Source organism: Alosa sapidissima, chromosome 1, assembly GCF_018492685.1.
Source record: "Alosa sapidissima isolate fAloSap1 chromosome 1, fAloSap1.pri, whole genome shotgun sequence".
In the NCBI taxonomy this organism is placed as follows: Eukaryota; Metazoa; Chordata; class Actinopteri; order Clupeiformes; family Clupeidae; genus Alosa; species Alosa sapidissima.
In genome coordinates this window covers 16081213-16103381 of record NC_055957.1, presented here as the reverse complement: position 1 = coordinate 16103381, position 22169 = coordinate 16081213, and the positions used below count along the sequence as shown (strand labels likewise).

General features: G+C 38.0%; 1 protein-coding gene across 2 annotated transcripts; it reads left to right on the top strand.

Moving 5' to 3' along the window:
- Positions 1 to 9928: 9928 nt before the first annotated feature.
- Positions 9929 to 20700, top strand: LOC121707350 (SLAM family member 5-like). Of its 2 annotated transcripts, none has more exons than XM_042089857.1 (6): positions 9929 to 10104; positions 10277 to 10603; positions 17510 to 17803; positions 18584 to 18700; positions 18920 to 18984; positions 20369 to 20700. In XM_042089857.1, exons 1-6 carry the CDS (start codon positions 9936 to 9938, stop codon positions 20441 to 20443), a joined length of 1047 nt encoding a protein of 348 aa, XP_041945791.1. In that variant the 5' UTR covers positions 9929 to 9935; the 3' UTR covers positions 20444 to 20700. The 2 variants fall into 2 exon arrangements, with proteins under 2 accessions (XP_041945791.1, XP_041945782.1); XM_042089848.1 differs by having other exon boundaries at positions 10274 to 10603.
- Positions 20701 to 22169: the final 1469 nt, after the last annotated feature.

The following is a 22169-nucleotide window of genomic DNA, read 5'->3' as shown; positions in this document are numbered from 1 at the left end:
AATGACATACTTTATGCTATATGTATCTAGTGCAACAGCTCTTTTGGTGAATTTACCTATTTTATTTACCCTCTTGATCAGACGCATCACCACATACTAAAATAAGATCTGTCTAATAATCATGTGCCAGCAACATTTACTGTGTGTGCATTACCAGGTTTATCAAGAGAGGCATGTGAAAAAAAAGAAATATCAGATAGTGAGCAGTCCACCATGTTTGTCTCTAAAGAGAATTGTCATTTTAAAAAAGCTGCACAAATACACCATAAAGACTGATATCCACAGACAACTACCATGTACATTCTACATCTGCGTTGTCAGTCATCCAGCTATTTCCATGGTCTGCTCTTAACTTTAGGGGACCTTTAACCTTTCATTTTAGGAAAATGTGGGTTTATTGTTTGTTAGGGAACCTGTGTGTTAGTCTAGAACAAAAACAAAAAAAGAAGAGAAGCTGGTTTAGTTTCGTGAGTGTTTTCTGCTCAGCTGTGGTTGGGCATACAGACAAAAAGACGACAGGGTAGCATGCTGCAGATTAAACCACACGCCGGTCACAGTCACACAGAGAATCTGGCTAAACTTTACAGATACACAAACAATGATGCCAGCATTTTTTTTTATTTAAATCAGTGTTAAATATGTCCGACCCTTTTCTGAATCTCTGTAATAACAAATTCTTCATGTATGAAATTCGTGTAAATATTCTGTACTGTATTCTGGATATATTGTAAGTCGCTTTGGACGAAAGTGTCTGCCAAATGCCATAAACATAAACATTTATGGCTGAATTACAGTAAAATGTTTTATTTAGTAAAAGGTATAATAGTCAAGTGCTTGAGTCATCTCCTGTAAAGGATATTAGTTATTGTGACAATATTTTACCAGCTGATGCATTTAGGAGTGGAGCTCATCTTTATGTGATCAAATGTGGTGGATTGACTGACAGTTGTACTCATCAGATTTTGGGATTCAGGACAATCCCACAAATATATGTTTTTTTATTATTATTATTTCAGATAGAAAGTTTCAACACCAGGGTATATACCTATATATGATCTGGGTAGCAATAGTATGTCAAGCATTATGACTATGTGTTTGAACTCATATGACTATTGCAAAATGTCAAATATCGATTGGTGCATAAGACCTCTCAGTTATTTAAATCTAACAGTGTAAACTCTTTTCAGTTTGACCCACCTGAGGACTGTACTTTGCTGATTTGAGGTAGAGTATTGTGAAGGGTGGGCTGCTGCAAACTGAGACATAATGGGGTCAGATGGAAACATGGTGAGGGTTCAAAGAAAGAAAGTTACCACCTATTTTTACTTCTGTCTGTCAGTACATTTACATGTGATTGGGAAGATCACCACATAAACTGATTATCTTTTGATACAAATGGTAATATACATCACATCACAAGCATAAATATAGCCGCAAGCGGCAATGGCGGGCCCGACCACCTGCGGGCCGCAACCCGTGACATTTCGGAACCCAACAAAGCACCGACGTGGTGCGCTTCTGAAATGTACATATTTGATGTGTGTGCTAATCTGATTAATCTGATGCATCTGATGGTGATATCCAACAGACGTGGAAAAAACACATTCCTTATCTTGCCAATTGGTGGCGCTATGTAAGGCATGTTAATAAGACATTTGAATTTCATCATCATGATATCTAATTTTGTGTAAGATTTCAGATAAATCAGTCAAAGCATTGAACATTTTTGGCACATTTCCTGCTTGGCCAGATGGTGGCGCTATGCTAGGCATGTGAATTACACATGTGAATATCATCACAATAATGATATCCAATATTTTGTAAAGTTTCAGATCAATCAATAAAGGCATTGCCAATTTCTGCCACATGTTCCTGCTTGGCCAGGTGGTGGCGCTATGCCAGGCAGGCTCATTGGGTGTCTGGATATCATCATAATCATAATATCTATTAACCTGAGAAGTTCCAGACCATTCATTCAAAGCATAGAACATTTCTGGCACATTTCCTGCTTGGCCAGATGGTGGCGCTATGCTAGGCCTGTGAATTACGAATGTGAATATCATCACAATAATGATATCCGATATTTTATAAAGTTTCAGATCAATCACTTAAGGCATTGTCCATTTCTGGCACATTTCCTGCTTGGCCAGGTGGTGGCGCTATGTCAGGCAGGCCCATTGGGTGTCTAGATATCATCATAATCATGATATCTATTAACCTGAGAAGTTTCAGACCATTCATTCAATGCACTGTGATTTATGACACATTTCCTGTTTTTGTGGTGAGATATTAAAATCATATCAAATATATAACTTATCAAAAATCCCTTCACAATTTAACATCAGCGACATCTTGGCATAATATTTGCCAAATTTCAAATGAATCTGACAAACCGTCTAGGAGGAGTATGTTCAAATTGATCATATGACATCAGTATAATTGTCATTCTTTCTGTTGCCAGTTGGTGGCGCTATGCCAAACATGCATTATGGGCCTATGAATATTATCATTGACATGGTCTTCAATGACCTGTGAAATTTAAAACATTTCAAGCCATGCATGGTGAATTATGACACATTTATTGTTTATGTGGAAGGGTATTAAAATTAATAATTTCGCCATTTTGTCAAATTACAACATATCAAAAAAAAGCTTCACAATTTATAATCAGGAACATCTCGGTGTCATGTATACCAACTTTGACATGAATCGGATCAACCGTCTAGGAGGAGTATGTTAAAATTGATCATGTCCACAACGCACAAAATCTCAATTATCTCACTTCCTGTGGGCGTGGCTAATGGCATGTTAATACAAAAGTTGTTTGTTTTTGGGAGTTACATACACCCACCAAATTTGGTGTGTGTATCTAAAACTATATGCCAACCACAAGTCACAGTGACATAAGGGGGCGCTATGGAGTTCCTGGGCAACGCCAAGCTTTTATCCCTGTCTATTCACTGTATGGGAAGCACCTCTTTTGACATCATGATTCATCACATATTTCATCACATATTAGTCTGCACAAAATCCCAAATACCTCACTTCCTGTTGGCCGTGGCTAATGCATTGTACATACGAAAGTTGTTCATCTTGGGGAGATACACACACCTACCAAATTTGGTGTTTGTAGCTGAAAGTATATGCCCACCACGGGATCAGTCATCTAAGGGGGCTTAAGGGGGTGCTAGCGAGTCTATGGGCCATACCCGGGGCCAAGCTTTTTTACCTAGCTGCTTTGTGTGACACCTGATGTGTGTGCCAAATTTCAAGACTTTTCGATTATGGTAACCACCTCTAAATATTTGCCAACCACGGGATCAGTCACCTAAGGGGGCGCTAGCGAGTCCCTGGGCCACGCCCGGGGTCAAGCTCTTGTACCTAACTGCGATGCGTGACACCTGACATGTGTGTGAGTTTTCGACCGTGTTAACCACCTCAAAAACAGGAAAACAAAAAAGTAGAATAACAATAATACTGAATAATAATAATCCTTACAAAAACAATAGGGCCTTGCGCCCTTCGGTGCTCGGGCCCTAATTATATATCAGTAGAATGAAGGGGGGGGGGGGCAGTTATTTCTTAAAACTTGAATCATCGGTGATTTTGCAAAGTGGTTTTACTATAGAGCCAGCCTGGTACTAGCTGGTTTGCATGCTAAGTTCAGTGGATATCTGAACAACATGCATGCCATTTTTTAAATCACATCAGAACTGCTGTTTCTTTAGATTCTGTTGCTATTTCTAGGTAATTTCTGAACGTTTCAAACCAAACCTACTCATAAGAAATGTGCTATACAATGACATTTATTTACTTACTTATAGTAGTTATATGTAGGATTATAGGAATTCTACCAGTAAGACTCATAGAGTTACAGTAAATATGGCTCGAAGGTTTAATTGCATGACATAGAAATGCACAATTCATGTAAATATAGAATTGAACTCTTTTGAGTAGCCACGTCAGTCCAGGTCTTGTAGTGGCTTGACCCGGAAAATCCTGCCTGGTGAGAGCTGGCAGGGCGGAGCTACTGCATGGATGAGGTGACAGGAACCAAACTGGTGATGGTGGGGAGGAAGGTGGGGACTTTGTTTTTGATGGCACCAGAGGCAGTGAAGCGGATAAGTTAATCAAGTCATTATAAGGCAGGTGAAAAATGGTGGTTGGTCGAGGGTTATGAATGAATGAATAAGGTAATATTTGAGTCTTACTACCAGAACTTTGCTAGAGCTTCCATTCGTGTGGTCTTGAATGGACTATTGCTTTCGTGACATCACTATTCCCTTGACTTGCATTGTATTTGATACAGCACAAGTTCAAAATGTTTTTTTGTTCATTGTTTCGTTATTGTTCTGAGGGAACATTTATCAGTCTGAATAGAATCCAGAGCCAGAATGAACAAGCTTCTGATGCCCTCATGTGGTAAAAGGCAGTATTGCATGCCCTTCAGCATTATGAGGTGAAGAACCACTTATTTAGAAGCACCATTCTGCCCCAAGTTCAGAAGGACCACACACCTATCTCCATTAATCCTGAATTCGGCAGTGATTCCCCCCTCTAGGAATTCTTGTATTTGTAAAGGTGCTGTTTGTGTTTCTTGAGAACAAGTATTATACATGAACCACATTAATGATCATAGGATATTAGTATGGGCGCAGACACACCTTTTGTGTTTCATAAAAACCTGATACCATGGTTCTGAAAGGGACTTTTTAATGGCTGAGCAGCTTGGATTGCACCATGAAACTACCACTCTACTGTGACCAAATACAGTTCTCCCAGTGCAGCATCATTCAGCATTCATTCATTCTTCCTCTACTTACAGCTTAGAACACAATTATTCATACCCCTGGCAAATATTGATTTAATGTTGATTTTATCTTGACCATTTGTTCTGACTGAATCTGCCACTGCCACATGCCAAAAGGTTGCAAGACAATGTGGTAGAAACATGGAATCAGAAAAATGTCATTTTAGAGTGGCCCAAAGTCGAGACCTAAATCCATCAAAGTGAGCACAAGTCCAGAGTGATGCCAAATAATTGTTCCTGCCTCAAAACCCGGATTGCTGCGGTCTACAATCATTGTGGAGACATGGAGAGGCTTGGTATTATAAGAACCATTTTGAGAGCTGTGATGGCAAATTAAGATGTTTCTATTGATAATTTAAAAAGGGTATGAATAATTTTAGACACGTCATTTTTCAGGAAAATTTTTGAAATATGAAAACACTACTTTTTCCAATTCCATGTTTCTACCAGATTGTCTGACAAACGTTTGCCATGTGGCAGTGGAATTTTCAGTCAGAACACACATATTGGTCAAGAGAAAATTGACATTAAATCAATATTTACCAGGGGTATGAATCATTTTGTTCCTAACTGTATATCTTTGTTATATCATTTGTTATATGCATATCATGTTATATCATCATCCCTGACAGGTATGCACTGGTATGTACTAAATGCATAGTTACAGTCATGTATGTCCCCCAACAGACAATTTATTAGGTTAAAAACTCTTTGGTGTCCTTGTCTGGTTTGTTGCTGAACAAACCAGTTAGGTGCCTTTCTCAAGGGCACTTCAGCTATGCCCACATCCATGGCTGAAGTGCCCTTGAACAAGGCACCTAACCCCTCACTGCTCCCCGAGCGCCGCTGTAGCAGACAGTTCACTGCTCCAGGTTAGTGTGTGCTTTACCTCACTGTGTGCTGTGTGTGTTTCACTAATTCACGGATTGGGATAAAGGCAGAGACCAAATTTCCCTCACGGGATCAAACGAGTATATACTTACACTTATACTGAACTGTTTCCACTGAGCTGTTAATTCATTTTTATTGGAATGTATGGTCTGAGGTATTGAATTAATTATCTCAATAGGTCAGGAAAAGAAGGGTTTGCTATCTCATGATAATGCCATTAAATGGGGGCCTCGAGAAATCTAAATATCTTTCACTGTGATATCTGATCCCAGACTAGAAGCACCCCTCCTGACATCTATTACATAATGTGATTAGAGTTTAGAGTAGTTTTTGTGAATCCACACTGATATATCAAACAATACAGTAGATGCATTTCAGATGACTGATAACCAGAGAAAGTAATTTGGAGTTGATGCAATGTAGCTATGGTCTTATGGACTGTCTTCTGGTTACCTGTAGGCTGCAAACAGGAGAGAAGGTGGGCTGCAGCAGATTAAACCGCAATGGCATCACACTGGTATAGAAACTTGGTGCTAAGTGCAAAGATGCACACTCCCTTTGATGCCCAACTAAGCTTATATGTGATACTGTATGTTCACTGGTGCAAGCATGAGAAGGTGCACTGTTTTCACCACAGTGGTCACCCTGGGTAGCGTGTCATACGTGAGAATGGGGGGAGTGCAGCAGCAGACCAAACCACAATGGGGCCAGATGGTCACATGGTGAGACAGAGAAGAGACTGTAGCTCTATGCTCTATGGCTATGTAGGAGAACGATTCCCCTATTACAAGTTTGTTTCTATCAAATTGGCTCTGGAGAGCAGCCAGGGTTTTCCCATGCTGCCTTACGCGCACAATTTTATTCACGCTGCTAGGCAGACTGGATTATGGACTTCGTTTTCACCTCAACGAAGGAACCAATCACAGAACGGAGGGAGGGCAGCAAGACGATGACGACACACCAAAGCCATTATGAGCTATGTACAGATGCATTTGATAGACATTTGTAGCGCCCAATAAACGGCTCTGGGGATTCGTAAACCACGTTTCAAATACAAGAAAATTAATGAGATGAAGTCTGACATTAGCCAGGCTATCTGGAGAGGTTATATAGGTAAAAATCTACCTTTAATAGTCAGCTTCGTAAAACTCAAGTTACTGGTCACTGTTCCTATGTATGTGCGTCACTGCTTCTGACTCCATGGAAGGAAAACCCTATTTACTCAAAATTGTTTATTTTTCACAAAAAGGTCATTAAACATTCAGTTCCTGTAAATAACAACTGGAAAAAATAGTTTAGCCTATAATTACAGTGCATGAAAATGCACTGTTCTGTTATCCGAAGTCTTCTTCTTCTTCTTCTTCTTCTTCTTCTTCTTCTTCTTCTTCCCACCAAATTTCTGCATCTAATTCAGCTTTAACCGTTTAACGTAGAAACTTCGTTCAAACTTTGTAACGTAGGTCTTGAAAAGGACACGTGGGGAATGTATTTTTCACTTTTGTAAACTTTATACTTTTTGAGATATTAATAAAAAACAAGCTTATTTTTCCCCATAGACTTAACATGGGCTGATGACATCACAATGGGCTAAATAACTTGATTTGCACCTGTATCAACTTCCAGCTGCTCACTACTAGGACCCATCAAAGGGCCAGTTAAACTGATTGCACCTGTATCAACTGTTTTCTGCTTAACTAGGCCAACTCTCTCTGTGTCTCTCCATTCTACAAGGATATAAGGCACATTCCATCCAACTTTCTATCCATTCATCCTCTTCAAACCATTCACTCATCCACCCATTAAACTATCCACCAACATCCATTAAACAATCTGCCTATCAACATCCATTCAACTTTCTGTCTATCAACATCCATTACACTATCTAAATTCAATTTTTAAACTATATACTCTGTCTCAGGCTTTAAGCATACAATCTGGCTCTATTAAGACTACAGATTCTGTTCCTATTTCCTCTGCCCACAACTGTTTAAAATTTTCAAAAAACAATAATTCACTATTAAATAATTTAACTATTTAAACTACTCAACTATTTAACAGTTTAGACATTTCAACTGTCAGTTGTTATCAACTATGACTCCTGCCAACTGTTTCCAAATAAAAGTTTGTTTTGCATTTTATGTTAATATACAGTATATTTATATTTTCATGCACTGGTAATTTCCTCGAAATTACATTTTCTAGTTTGTTTTGTCATCTGGCAGGGGGTGCTGTGGGTGATGTCTGCTTTTCTAGGGGGTGCTGTACATTAAAGGCACAGTCATGGATTTTGCAGGAAGTCGTTTGTTTGTGTTTATATTGATGTTTACATTCACTAGCATATGCTTTTGTGCCAAAAAATGAACATTATATTTTAACCAAGGACCAAACAAAACATACCAGAGAGGTAGCTCACCCCCACCTTCAGTAGGCCTGCCGCCTATTCCCAGAGAAATTTCACGGAGGGTTTCATTTTTGTTGGACAGGCTGCTGTAAACTAGCCTAGAAATCTAGACGTGCCCCTAGCGGCAGCAAATTACATTTGCTGCCAGGGCTATAGTCTAGCAACTCTCCGTTGGCTTGTGAGCTCCAGAAATCGAAACTCAATCAGGCCAATGAAATCGTGTATAGAGTCGTTAGGTGGGCTTAACATAATGATTGATGGCAGAGTTGCAACGGTTTGGCTTGAATTCCCTGCTACTTGAAAACAAATAAGATGGATGTTGCTGTTGGCGAACAGTGTGACACGAGTTAAGCTTTTATTAAGTTGGCAAACGTTTGAACTAGCCAACTAGCTCCGCTGGTGGGAAACGCATGGGACTCATAGCGCTGCTGCTGTCCTATTGCGTGCAGAGGGAATTTGAAAGACAACTGATTATCCCGCCCCTCGGACTGAGCACTGCGAACGGTGAGTGCCCAGACCCTACATTTTAATGTGGGTCTGGCTCGTCAGGCTAGCTGTAAACCACTAGCCATTTTAAAATTAACTTACGCAATATCTTGTATTTAAAGGTGCTCTAAGCGATGTTGGGTAATGTTACTTCTGTTGACGTTCAAACAAAACAGAGGGCTAGCTCGCTCTTCCCTCCCGTGCAATTGAAACAATCCTGAATGCGCATCTTGTAGGTGAATGGTTGGAAAAGTTTGTTATGTTTCATGGTCCAGGCGCGCCAGGCTGTTTTAGGAGCCTGGACTGTCTACAGAGACATTTTTTGACAGTGTATTCAGGGGACAGGCAGCTAGCGGATTGTGAGGAGATGTTTGTATGTGACAAAAAATGTTTTAGCTTTGAAACCGCGGGACATTAACCTGACTCCGCCAGATGGATTTGCTCCGCATATCCATCTGGGAACTTTTCATTGAAGAACTTTTGGGAAGGGGCGGAAATACTGGTTAGCTGATTGGATAAACCATCTGTCTATCACCATCGACGGGCCAAATCAACCAATTAGATGAACAAAGTGTTCTTCTAATGCCTTCGTTTAACATACAATTAAGTTAGGTAACGTAACTAACGTTAAGATGTTTTAACTTACCATTTGTATGTGACATGAACCTAATCAACGACAATTCCCATCAAGTTTTCACGGTAGGCCCTACACTTCTGAAGAAAGTATATTCCTCCATTATGAACTGGAATCGGCCGTTGAGGATGTCTGTGTTGTTCATTCCTCCCAGCTGCATGGCTGAGACTCATAGCTTAATTCACAGCTTACCCAGGAATACTTTCTAATTTGAATAAAACTTGAGCGATAGCTCATCTCATCTGTGGATGCCGTCATGTTGTTCGTTGCGTCACACCTCAACCTGCCTCAAAGCCAACGCTGATTGGACGTTCGTTTGGTGAACTGCTCCAAATTCTCTTTAACGAAAAGTTGCCAGACTGGATCTGCGAGTGAAACCTTGAAAGCTCGCGAGATCAGGATGGTCTCACGAGGCTAGCGGGACATAGCTTAGAGCATCTTTAATACATTTACATTACAAGATTTGCATCTTTAATACAAATACATTACAAGATTTGCTGTAGACCTAAACCGTGATTCCGAGCAGATTCTAAACACACCATGCAAAACATCAAAGGAAGGAGAGCAGAAAATTGTACACTCCCAACTTGTATAAAGGAATGAAAGTAGAGAGGATGGACAAATAGAGAATTGTGTGCATCCATTATTTCCCCCATCGCTGGTCGCTTTAGTGCCCCCAGTGGACTATAGTTTAACTCTCCTATGCGGCGCATATGTTGCGAATCGGACTCAAATGTGAGACCGAGAGCGAATTCTCATCAATCGATAACCACTCCGCTAGCCTACTGCATGTGGTTAATTCCTTGATGGGCCCTTTTTTACTCATTACGAACTTCCTGACTGGATTGTGGTGCCTCAATCAATTTTTTCACGTCCTTTGTGGTAGGTAGCCTACAGCAACTTTCCAAGACTTTTGATCGAGCAAACTCTTTGTTGGTAGCCTAACCTAATTCCCGATAAACCGCAAGCCAATTTAAAATTAGCCTACGCATTTTCTTGTATTTAATACATTTTAAGATTGGCTGTAAACATTGTAATTTTTTAATCCCAGCAGATTCTAAAGACACCATGCAAAACATCACAGTGAGGAGAGGAGAACATTGTACTCTCCCAACTGGTATTGACAGACGCTCGAACATTATGATACTGTGGAGTTTCACTACATTTGATAAACAATCATCGTTTGCTATGGCCCAGCTGTATAAGGACGAAGCGGAAATAACCCCTACTGAATTGTTTGGAAACAGATTGCACCTGGACAGACAGACTGGATCTCTTACCATCAAGGATATTACCTTCACGGATTCTGGTGTATATCAACTTCTAATACGACAGACAGGCCTACAGGAATCACACGAGAAATTCTATCTGTTCGTTTATGGTAGGTAGACCTATCTAGAAATCATTATAGAGACAGGGAGATGGGGGATTTTTTTCACAATTACAATTTTGAGAAACCTAAACGTTAAAGCAATAGCCTATTAATCAGTCAGATCATTCAACTAATTCTAATATCAGATAAACACATCTTATCTTTTAAATGATTTATGTGCCCATTTGTTTAAGGTAGAGTTATTTAAATACAGTGGTGGAGGAAGTACTGAAACTCAGTAAGTAAAAGTACAAATACACAGAGAAATATTTACTTTAGTAAAAGTAAAAGTACCACAATGACAACCCTACTTAAGTAAAAGTAAAAAGTACCTGCTTTTAAATGTACTTTAAGTATTAAAAGTAAAAGTATTTGCATAATGATTTATTCTCTTAATATATATATTCTAAAAGGAAAAATCAGTATGGGCTGTGGCATTTTAATTAAGCTAGTTTTAGGTTATACTCGACTAGATAGTTTTAAGTTAATGCAATTGTGCTTACCATCTGTGGCCCAGTTTACATTCTGACCTACAATTCTAGAGACTGTAATTCTGGTTATCTACTAGGGTGATCTGCTGAGTAATATCATTCAGCAAAACACGAGAGCCTGAAGTTTAACGGGGTAGACAAGGGAAACGTCGGGTGGATTGTAATGCCAATTATGCTGATTGAACAGAAAAGTTGCTGAGAAAGGTGTCTTTATGATTAAGTTCAGTTTCACTTGCGCAGACGCATAGCCATTGAATGGGCGCTCACGTTACTACCCCCCAATTGTAGGCTATGCATCTTTATTTAATCACACACAATTAAGGAATATTTCCTAATCTGGAAAATGTTACGTTTTTTCCGGCCACCGGTTCATTAATAGTCTACCATTCATTTGTGCCGCAAATTATCAGACGTGTGACAGAAGCATGGGCATAGCTTCGCTGATCCGCGGATAGCAATCTCATCGGAGAGGAGGCCCTAACGCTGCAGATAACAGACAGAGAAAGGCACAGCACACAGTTGCATGTACAGTGTAGCCATGGGTCTGGTGAATATAGCCTACCGAATGCAGATGGCTACAAGCTCACGCTTTGCCTGGTAGGGTATAGACTAGAAGCTTATGTTTCTAAGAATGCACGTAGCGCTCCAGAATCTTTGGTAGCAACCCCCCGGTAAAACAAACGTGTTTGTCAGAGAGAGAGAAAAAAAACTGATTATAAAATGTATCGTAAAAAGGAACGATGGTGTTGTAGAAATGTAGCGGAGTAAAAGTACAGATAATTGCTGTAAAATGTAACGAAGTAAAAGTCAAAAGTATGCACTATAAATTTTACTTAAGTAAAGTACAAATACGTGGAAAATTTACTTAAGTACAGTAACGAAGTATTTGTACTTCGTTACATTCCACCACTGTTTAAATATATATATATATATATATATATATATATATATATATATATTATTTAAATATTCCCCTTGAAGATGTGATTGTGGAAGCCTTTGAAAGGAATAAGTCAAAGTATGCAGAGCTGGTAGCACAGGTAAGAGAGTGTGGCTGCCTGGCAAGCAGACACAAGACCAGTGGAGATAGGTGCTAGGCTTTGTAGCAGTCAGATATCACTTATACAGTACAGTAGATTTTGGTTTTTGAGGATGGTCACTGAAAAGTGCTGTTATCGTATACAGTTAGAAAGGAAAAGTCAGTGTCCAATTTATCAAACCATATTATGTTACAATTACATAAACCAGTCTAGTTTTGAATAAAATACAACCTATGTTCGAATTAGTCATTACAATCAAGCAATCCATTTTGAAATTGAATCACGTAAGCGAATACTGGGAAGAAAGGAAAAGCCACAAAACATGAAATTAGACAAACTCATGTTTTTCTTTCAATCCCAATGTTATTACATCGAACTGGCATCATTTGCCACAGCAATGAATTTATCCAACAGAATCATGTAAGATCAATGTGAAGCACTAAAGTACTAAACCAGTAAACCATGCTAATGGTATGGTATGCCTTGGTGTCAATATTTCACTGTGTTCCCATGAGCCTTTGCAACAACAATGAGATAATCACTCAGTAACAGTGTTGCCAGTGTTACCATTGGTTTTCTTAAAGAGGGTTATGTTTAGTGACCAGTAGCATTTGGAGCTGATTTGTAGGCCTATCTTATGTTATGCTTTGAGATGAACCATGCATACTCCCACCATGACTACGTTGGTATTGACCATGCACAAAGTATCAGTGGTTCCAGGGCTGGCACATGTTTTCAATCTCAATTCATGCTTTTGAATTGAAGCATGTTTCATCAAGTCTTTACTATCAACATTGATATTGCAATACTACGTAGGCCTACATCTGAATGCCTACTCTCAGTACATGTGTCCACCTGTATAAAACAATGATGTTGGAATTACACAAATATTTTATGTAAACTTAACTTAAACAATTTTATTGGAGTTACAGTTACTTGATCAAATTGGGTACCCACGGCATGGATCAATTTTGTAAACCGAAAGAGAAATGTGGGACTAATTCTAGACATTCCATTCATGTGCCACCAATGTACAACAATAAAATCAAGTAAATCAAATGGGTTTTTTTTCAGTGTTGGTTGCTGAAAAAGCAATAGCTGTGGCTGAAGTGCCAACAGACTACAAGGGGTCATGTTGTAACCTGAGTTGTCTTGTTGGAATCTTGACACTGTGTTTCTAGAGTGGTAGTTCTTGGTGCCCCTATCAAAGGCTTATGTGTCGGTTGGGTATGTTGCTGAATGGATCATAAACGACCACTGAAATGAAGAGGAATAACTTAAGAATTTATGTTATTGCTTGGTGTGTTGATGTGTTGCTGATTGGATTGTAAATGGCCACAGCTACAAAGAGGAATGATTGAAGAATTTATATTTGTTGGCATTTCTGGGTGCCCGCATCTAGGACTTGTAGTTTTTCTGGTTATGTTGCTGATTGGATCATAAACAACCACAGCAATGAAGAGGATCAAAGAATGACCAAATAATTATGTGGTATTTGTTGGTGGCCTCAACAAGGGTTTGTGTTTTGTTTGTATATGTTGCTGATTGGATCATAAACTGCAAAATTTGCCATTTATTGTCAGATAACCCATGAGTGTAGAGGGGGTTGAGTCTGGGACGCCTTATGTGGGCCTAATTCAATGAAATACCCAAGGAATGTGCCTGCTTCACTGTAAAAAATGAAAAGTTAGGGCTTTCCAATTTATCAAACCATATTACATTATACAATTACATGAAACAGTCTACTTTTGAATTAAACACATCCTTATTGTGTTCAAATAGTCATTCCGATTGAGTAATTCACTTTTTCTAATTGAATCAAGTAAGGTAGGCGTATATACTGGGGGGGGGGTTGCCACATTTACTAAGCATGAAATTAAACAAACTCATGTAACTCATGTTTTTCTTTCAAACACAATGTTATTACGTTGAACTGACATATTTTGCCACAGCAATAAATTCATCCAACAGAGTCATGTCAGATCAATCTGAAGCACCTAAGTACTGAACAAGTAAGGCAAATGAACACATGGTATTCCATGGTGTCACCATTTCATTGTGTTCCCATGAGCCAGGATACTCTGGGATACTGGGATATTCATGCAGCTAACAGTGTTGCCAAAAGTTTTCACATGAGTTTCTTAAAACCCTTTAACTGCCTGCTCAACCGTTTGGTAGAGCACACTTTAAGACACCATATCTTACCAAAACATCCAACTGTTTTGAGTTTAAACATATGGAGCCATATCTACCACTTATGTACTGTACTACATGTTAAGCACAAAATATTTGCTCAGTACCATAATGTCGAAGGCCACACCTTCTCATCATACGCGATTAAAGAAAGTAATGAGTCACATCTACCAAGTTTTCAAAAGTAAGACTTTTTTTTCTTTATTATTATGTTAAAATGAAGTGGAATAACACATGTATTAATTTACATTAAAAATATATACATATTTTCATGGTCAAATAATTTTTTGAAAACATGCTCAACCAAACGGTTGAAGTGCCAGTTTATGGTAAAAGTCAGGTCCGTATACTATAGATAATACTAGAAAACATGACAAAGTTTATGAATTAATCATATTAACCATTATATACTGTTTTGAAATGTATACTACTACTGTAAACACAGCATATATATGTTTAAAAAGCATGCATACGCATGAAATATATCAAATAGGCTTATTAGCTATGTAATTCAATGCAATTCAATACATTTTGGTCTGTACCATGAAGGGGAAACTGATTCAACTATATAAACCATACATTTTCTGAAAGCTTAGACCCTCAGGATGTGATCTAACATGACATGAGACATGTCCCACCCTCCTCATTAGTATGCTGCCCATGCATTACACATTGGGTATTGGTAAATCGGGTATACATTTAGGTCTGTGCCATTTAGGAAAAACTGGTTCAACCATATAAACCATATATTTTCTGAAAGCTTACACTCTCAGGATGTGATCTAACATGACATGAAACATGTCCCACCCTCCTCATTAATATGCTGCCCATGCATTACACATTGGGTATTGGTAAATTATGCTTTTGGCTGATACATTTTGGGCTGTACTATGGAGGAAAAACTCATTATACCACCTAAACCATACATTGTCTGAAAGCATATACTGTACCCTCAAGATGTGAACTGACATGGGTTTTGACATTTGTCCCCCTCCTCATGACATGATAGCCCAAAACGGTATTAGCCATATACACTATTTACCAATACCCAATGTATTATGCTTGGGCAGCATACTAATGAGGAAGGTGGGACATGTATCATGTCATGTTAGATTACATCCTGAGGGTCTAAGCTTTCAGAAAATATATGGTTTATATAGTTGAACCAGTTTTTCCTAAATGGCACAGACCCAAAGGTATCAGCCATATACCGATTTACTGTACCAATACACAATGTGTTATGCATGGGCTGCATACTAATGAGGAGGGTGAGACATGTCTCATGTCATGTTAGATCACATCCTGAGGGTCTAAGCTTTCAGAAAATATATGGTTTATATAGTTGAATCAGTTTTCTCTTCATGGTACAGACCAAAATGTATTATGTGTACAGTACATGTTCTTCACCTAAATCCATAGAATCCCAATAATTTCAATGGTAAATTGACTGTGGTCTGCAGGTACAGTGGGAATGAGTTTATTTCTTGTTAACATGATTTTTCCTAAACTCTGGGACCAGGGCTACAAGATAATACCACTTTTTTCTTTCAGTAAAACACAATAATCTCATGCCAAAGTCAGATAACTGACTTTTACCATAAAAAACTGGCACTTCAACCGTTTTGTAAAGGTTAATAGAAATTGAATGGGAGGGTCCTTTGAAAAACAAATCACAGATTTTTCATACTACAGCCTCATAGAACAAGATAAAACAAAAAAAAATAGTTTTTTCATTACTTTTATCATGATGTGCCGGTTAAAGAGTTAGAGACCAGTAGAATTTGGAGCCGAGTTGTATGTTATACTGAGATGAACCATGCTTTGTTCCCACCATGAATGCATTAGGTATTGAGCATGCACAAACTATCAGTGGTTTAGTTACATGTGTTTTCAACTTCAATGAATGTGTCTTAATACTGTGTCATAACACATTCAAAGCTATTGTCCTTTAAAGCAACACCAAATAACTTTTCCTCTGTAGCACGCACGCTATTTGTTTATCCAGCAACGGCTTTGCAAATAACGATGTCCATAGACAAGGTAAAATATGTTGCATGATTTTATGAAAGTACGATGTATTGCGACATCATGCAAGTCAAATTTGTAGTTTCTTATGTCTCATTCCATCGAACTACAGATCCGCTACCCGATCTGGCAAACTTACATAGTGCGGTTATAGCCGATAGAGGGCCGCGAAGCGAATGCAGAAGTGCCATTCCCCCTGTTACGAGTTGATGAACCACTGAAACAATTTTGGAAACATTATTTTAAGGTACAAAAAACTCTTTGGTGTTGCTTTAACATTGATGTTGTAATACTAAGTACATCTGAATGCCTACTTTCCGTGCCACCTGTATAACACAATGACGTTGAAATTACATAAATACTTCATATAAAATTAACTTAATCAATTTCACTGAAATACTTGATCAAATTGGGTTATCACAGCATGAATCAATTTTCGTAAATGTAGACATTTCATTCACGTGTAACCGATGTACATGATAAAATTAAGTAGTCCAGTGATTCTTTTTTTTTTTCAGTGTTGATAACCCTAGTGAAATCCTTTTGAAGGCTGCTCTGCTGGTTCTGTTTTTTGCCCACAAAGGTTGATTTATTAGTGATTTTGTTTTGACAGTAAATAGGCTTGGTTGTTGATTGGATGCTGAATCCCCCCAGTAGGAATTTAACATCTCTCCTGTATTTTTGAAATCTCTGCTTTAAAATTTCATTACCTGAAACATTTGAAATACAGTACACCCAAAAGTTGTGACAAAGCATATTTGGTTATACAAAAACAGCTAGGATTGTGGGAAATATAAAACTAATTTGCATATATTAGGGAATAACAAAATCTACAAATCTAAAAAAATAGTATATCACAAAATGTGTATAACGATTTTGTGATCACCAGCCAAAAGTCCATGAAATACCTTTGAAAGGGATCAGAGAGCAAAATCTTTGTTTTTCAGTGCATTATTCAATACAGTGACCCTCAATTATTTTTTTACCTGATATGTTTAAACCTACATTTTTAAGGGAAGAATGAGGGGAATAAGTAGGAGTGTTTGTATGTTCCCCTTTCAGATTTTTTATTATCATTTTATCTTATACTTGTTTGGCCATAGTCAAAACAATTGAGGCACTTTTATCTATAATTTTTGTATGTTCTGTGTATTTGTGCTGAACAGGTGATGTAGGTAAACCCAAGGCGACTGTCCTACAACATTACCACAGCAGAAGAAAACTAAATACAAGCTGTTCAGTGGAGTGCACTGTGGAGAATGGGAGAGAGGTGACCCTGTCCTGGTACAGAGGAAATTACATGTTGAACCAGAACAGCAGTCCTGATCTCAACATGACCCTCAGAGTCCCTCTTGAGGTTGAACACCATGACGACAGTATCTACAGCTGTGTGGCTGGAAACCCAGTTAGCCACCAGACAACTTTGCTCAACATCCCTGCCACCTGTTCTGCCCCCCCAGGTAAGTCAACATCATGTTCATTTTGCTTTTTAGACCTTGCATGTTCATCCTGTGAATGATTCCCTCAGCTACTCTATTCGTATGTAGCACGACTAACTCAAATAAAGTGGTGGGAAAAAGATTAACTCATTGAAGCAAACCAGTATAGCCAGTACAACTATGCACTATTACATTTTAGTCTCCAACAAGAATATTTGCTCAGTGATTATTTGATTATTATATGTGAGAATGAGAGAAATTACAGCTCTAATAGATATTTTCATTAAGGAAAGGATTGTTGTATTGCTTTGTACATTAGGAATTAAGTGTAATATTTCAATTAGGCCTTAAATAGCTGACATGATTAGATAAGGATTTCAGAGGTGCCTCTGATCTCTTACAGGGAGGCTACGCTAGTCACGTAACTAAAGCGTTCTGTTCGCGTAGCATCTGCTGCAACAATTAACTTCACCTATAATCAATGGAACTGGCTACAACAGACGTGATAGTGGCATGTATGTTCGAAAAAATTAGACCAGTCTAATTAAAACTATTTTTACACTATGTGAGCGAAGCGCTTCAGACTATGCGAATGGAGCGCTTCAGTTGTGGACTCGGTGTAGCCGGGGTATTACTCCTTTAACTGTTTAAGCTCACCTTTATTTACAAACTGGAGCAAGTGATTTAACAACTGAGACATCTGCTTAAAACCTTTATTTACATCTCAAAGAAGATGTTACACAGTTATGGTAGCTGCCTGGCGAGGAGTGCTATATCTCATGTTTATATCTCCTTTCACAGACTCTGTCAGGTCAAAGAGCAGCTATTCTTTACTGATTGGATTGCTGCTCATTCTGATTCTGATATCATTCTGCGTTGTGTTACCATTCTGCTTCAAAAGAAAACTGAAGACTGAGAGTGAGTATTGTTCATGAGTATAGTCAAGTGAAATGTTTTTCATGTGTCTGCAGTAAGAGATGCTCAAAAAAATATATACTGACTTTAGTGCATCCAAAAGCATTTTCACTTTTCATGTATCCTTCTGAAGAGCCCCAGTATATAGATGTAAATTTGTTTTGGTTACACTTGTTAAATTCACAGTGAGTGCATTCATCAATATTTTCACAATTTGTGTAGATCCCTCTGAAGTGGAGACCCATTATATATATGTAAATTATAATGCAACGAAGGTCCAGGCAAAGGTGAGAATATTCTCAGACTATGATTCATTTGCTATTTCTTTTCCATCATGGTTGACTTTCAGTTTTGGATTATTGGATCATTTTGATGCCCCATTTACATTTGGACAGTGATATCATGTCTCCATGTAACAGCTTCACTGAGAAGCTGTGCATTATCAATGTATCAGACAATCAATTGATCAATCAATCAGTCAATCTACAGTATAGTTTCTCTTGCCAGTGTTTTCTAGTACCGCACACATCTCTTTCTAGAGCTGGGCCATAAACTGTCTCCTGTGCAGATAGCTTATAGGTAAACTCCAAATAAGTGTTGGGAATTGCAACACTTCCAGTTTATTAGCATTTTAGTTTTGTCAGCATGAATGAGGTTTGCTCTCATAAATGTTTCAAGAATATATGTCAAAATTTCAAGCAAAGCACTTAGCATCAGCTCTTCAAAAACAAATTTTGCTTTGTGGTGGAATGATTAGATTTGTACAAAATAGCATATTTTAAACAAGCAAATCAGAATAAGATCTGATCCCCTATTCATAAGGATGTAACGGTATGAAAATTTAACCTCACGGTTATAGTGATCAAAATTATCACGGTTTGTGGTATTATCACGGTATTTTTAAAAGTGTGTTCAATATGTTCAGAAAGCACTGACAGGCCTACACAAGCTGAAATAGTTTCAAACAGTGGTCACTTTTTCCTTGGTCTTGTTTAATTGGCTATGCGCTTAGAGCTTAACTTACCCTACCATTACTTGAAGTTTGCTATTTCTGTTATTTGGATCCAATGAGTGAGACCAAAGTAAGTGTTTGAAATAAAACTTTAGGCTACTGTGTTCTCCTGATAACGTGAGTGGAATGGATTTCATGTGGACGCGGACATAAAAAGACGCAGAGTGGCTAAATGATACAGTGCACGTTTTGCGGTGAAAATGTTCCGCCTTTCAAAATCAGGTGTAACCTAATCCGAATCGCAGTTAAAACCATCAATTGGACAACAGAATCAGTAGGGTACCAGTTTTGTTTCATTGTACCAGGCCTACTGTATGTCAAAAGCAGGCTCGGATGAATCTTAAAAGGATTAAACACACGGTTTCAACACCGTGGTAATCATCCGTGATAATCATGATATTTGAAAAGAAAACGGTAATTGTTATCGTCAACATTTTTATCACGGTTTACCATTATACCGGTTATCGTTACATCCCTACCTATTAATTAATAAATCTAATCCCATGATTCAAGGGACAGCATGTGGTAAACTGTACATTTGTGCAAATGCAAATTAACATTTTCAAATGAGAAATGCATTAAGATTTTGCATACCTTGTGATCACTAAACACAAAGCCTCATATTAAATCTGATTTTCATTCAGCATTTTCTGTTGTAGGTGAGATGTGAAGGCACTCTTTACTCAGAGGTTAAATACATGGCTGGCATCCAGGACGATGTTTTGATTTGTTGATTTGTTTGTTTGCATTGTTGTGTGAAAATGTTACTTTGACAGAATGTTAGTCCTCACTGCCTTCATTCCCCTTTTGTGTATCTTAAGGCATTTAATTGTTTTTCCATGCCTACATATTTTGCTGAATGTCACTGTTGTCTATAGATTTCTGTTAATTTTTTACCCTTATGTTGTATACAGTATGTTAAGTATGAGTTACCAGCATAGAATTTGACAGATTACAATAAATGCTGACCACCACTATGAAAGCTTCAAAACCCTGAGAGTCTGTTAGTGATATAGATGTATTGCTTATGTTAATAGATCATTTTAGTTGTGTCTACTGATATGTCATATCTGATTAATAATGTACAGACTATGCTGTTATATAAAGTGTTCAGCAAAATAATTATAGTATTAAAAACAGTCTCAACTCACATAACACTAAAAGGTGAAACTGGGGGTTCAGGATTTGGAGGGTTAGCTGAAGCCAGTTATCATCCAAGTTAGGTTTCACCATCTTTACAGCAGGCAGCTTGGCTATATTGAATAAGGAGAGTTTGGTGCATGGCCACAAAGCTACCTTGAATGAGATTAGCATGAGGGAGAGCTATAGATATATTCTAAAACGTTCCTACAATGTTAACATCAGACAGTAAGGTAAAATACTCCATTCATCCACTATATGCCATAAAGGCATCTGATGTGCTTACTTCTGGCCACATTTTCACAAACAAGCCAATTATGTACAGTACCCCCCAGAATTATTAGCACCTCTGCTAAAGATGACTAAAAACTGGTATAAAAATAATGACTTATTGTAATCTCACAATGAAACAAATTAGGAAAAATCCAACCTTGAAGGGATGCAAATTTATTTTGAGAAAAAGGAAAATCTCATAAAGAAATAAATATTTTTAGCGAAAATACGTTGCTCACAATTATTGGCACCCCTGAAAAATCTTATATACAAAACCTAACAAGCATTTTCATATCTAATTTCAATTTATTTAAGTTAATCAGAGTGTCTGTGAACTTTCAGAAGTAGTTTTCACTATGGTATGAATATAAATTCACACAGAGGCTAAATCCTCTCGTCATTTTTCAACATCGGAAAGACAAGAGAATACACTAAATTTAAATAAAAATAAATTGTGTTGACATTTGTAAGTCAGAGAATGTCTAAACTAGGTACTTTGTTGAAAATGCCTATTTACAGTTAAAACAATGATTAAAAGGTTCTAATAATCTGGAAATGTGTCAAACATGCTTGGACAAAGACCCATGGTTATCTTGCCCCCATGCACGTACAGTATGGAGGATGGTAAGATAGGAAAAATATTCCATAAGAACCTCTTTTGGAGAGTTACAGACAAAGGTATCATCTTGGGGTCACCAACTCCCCTCAAAAAAATCTTCAAAAGTGACCTCACTGTGGTCTATTGTCAGATGAAATGAAAATTTGGATAGAAACACTTTAGGTGTGTTTGGCATACATAGAAGAATGGCTATACTGAAAAGAACCCCATGCCTAATGAGAATTACGGTGGAGGGGCTGTGCTATTGTGGGGCTGTTTTTATTCCCAAAGGCCTTAATTGGGAACCATGGTGCATGGTATCAAGGAAATCTGTCAAATCTCTGCCAAGACACTAAAGGTTGGTCATGATGGATCATTCATCAGGTCAATGAACCAAAACAAACAAATATGGTTTGCTTAACACAAAATCAAGCTTCAGACATTGCCAT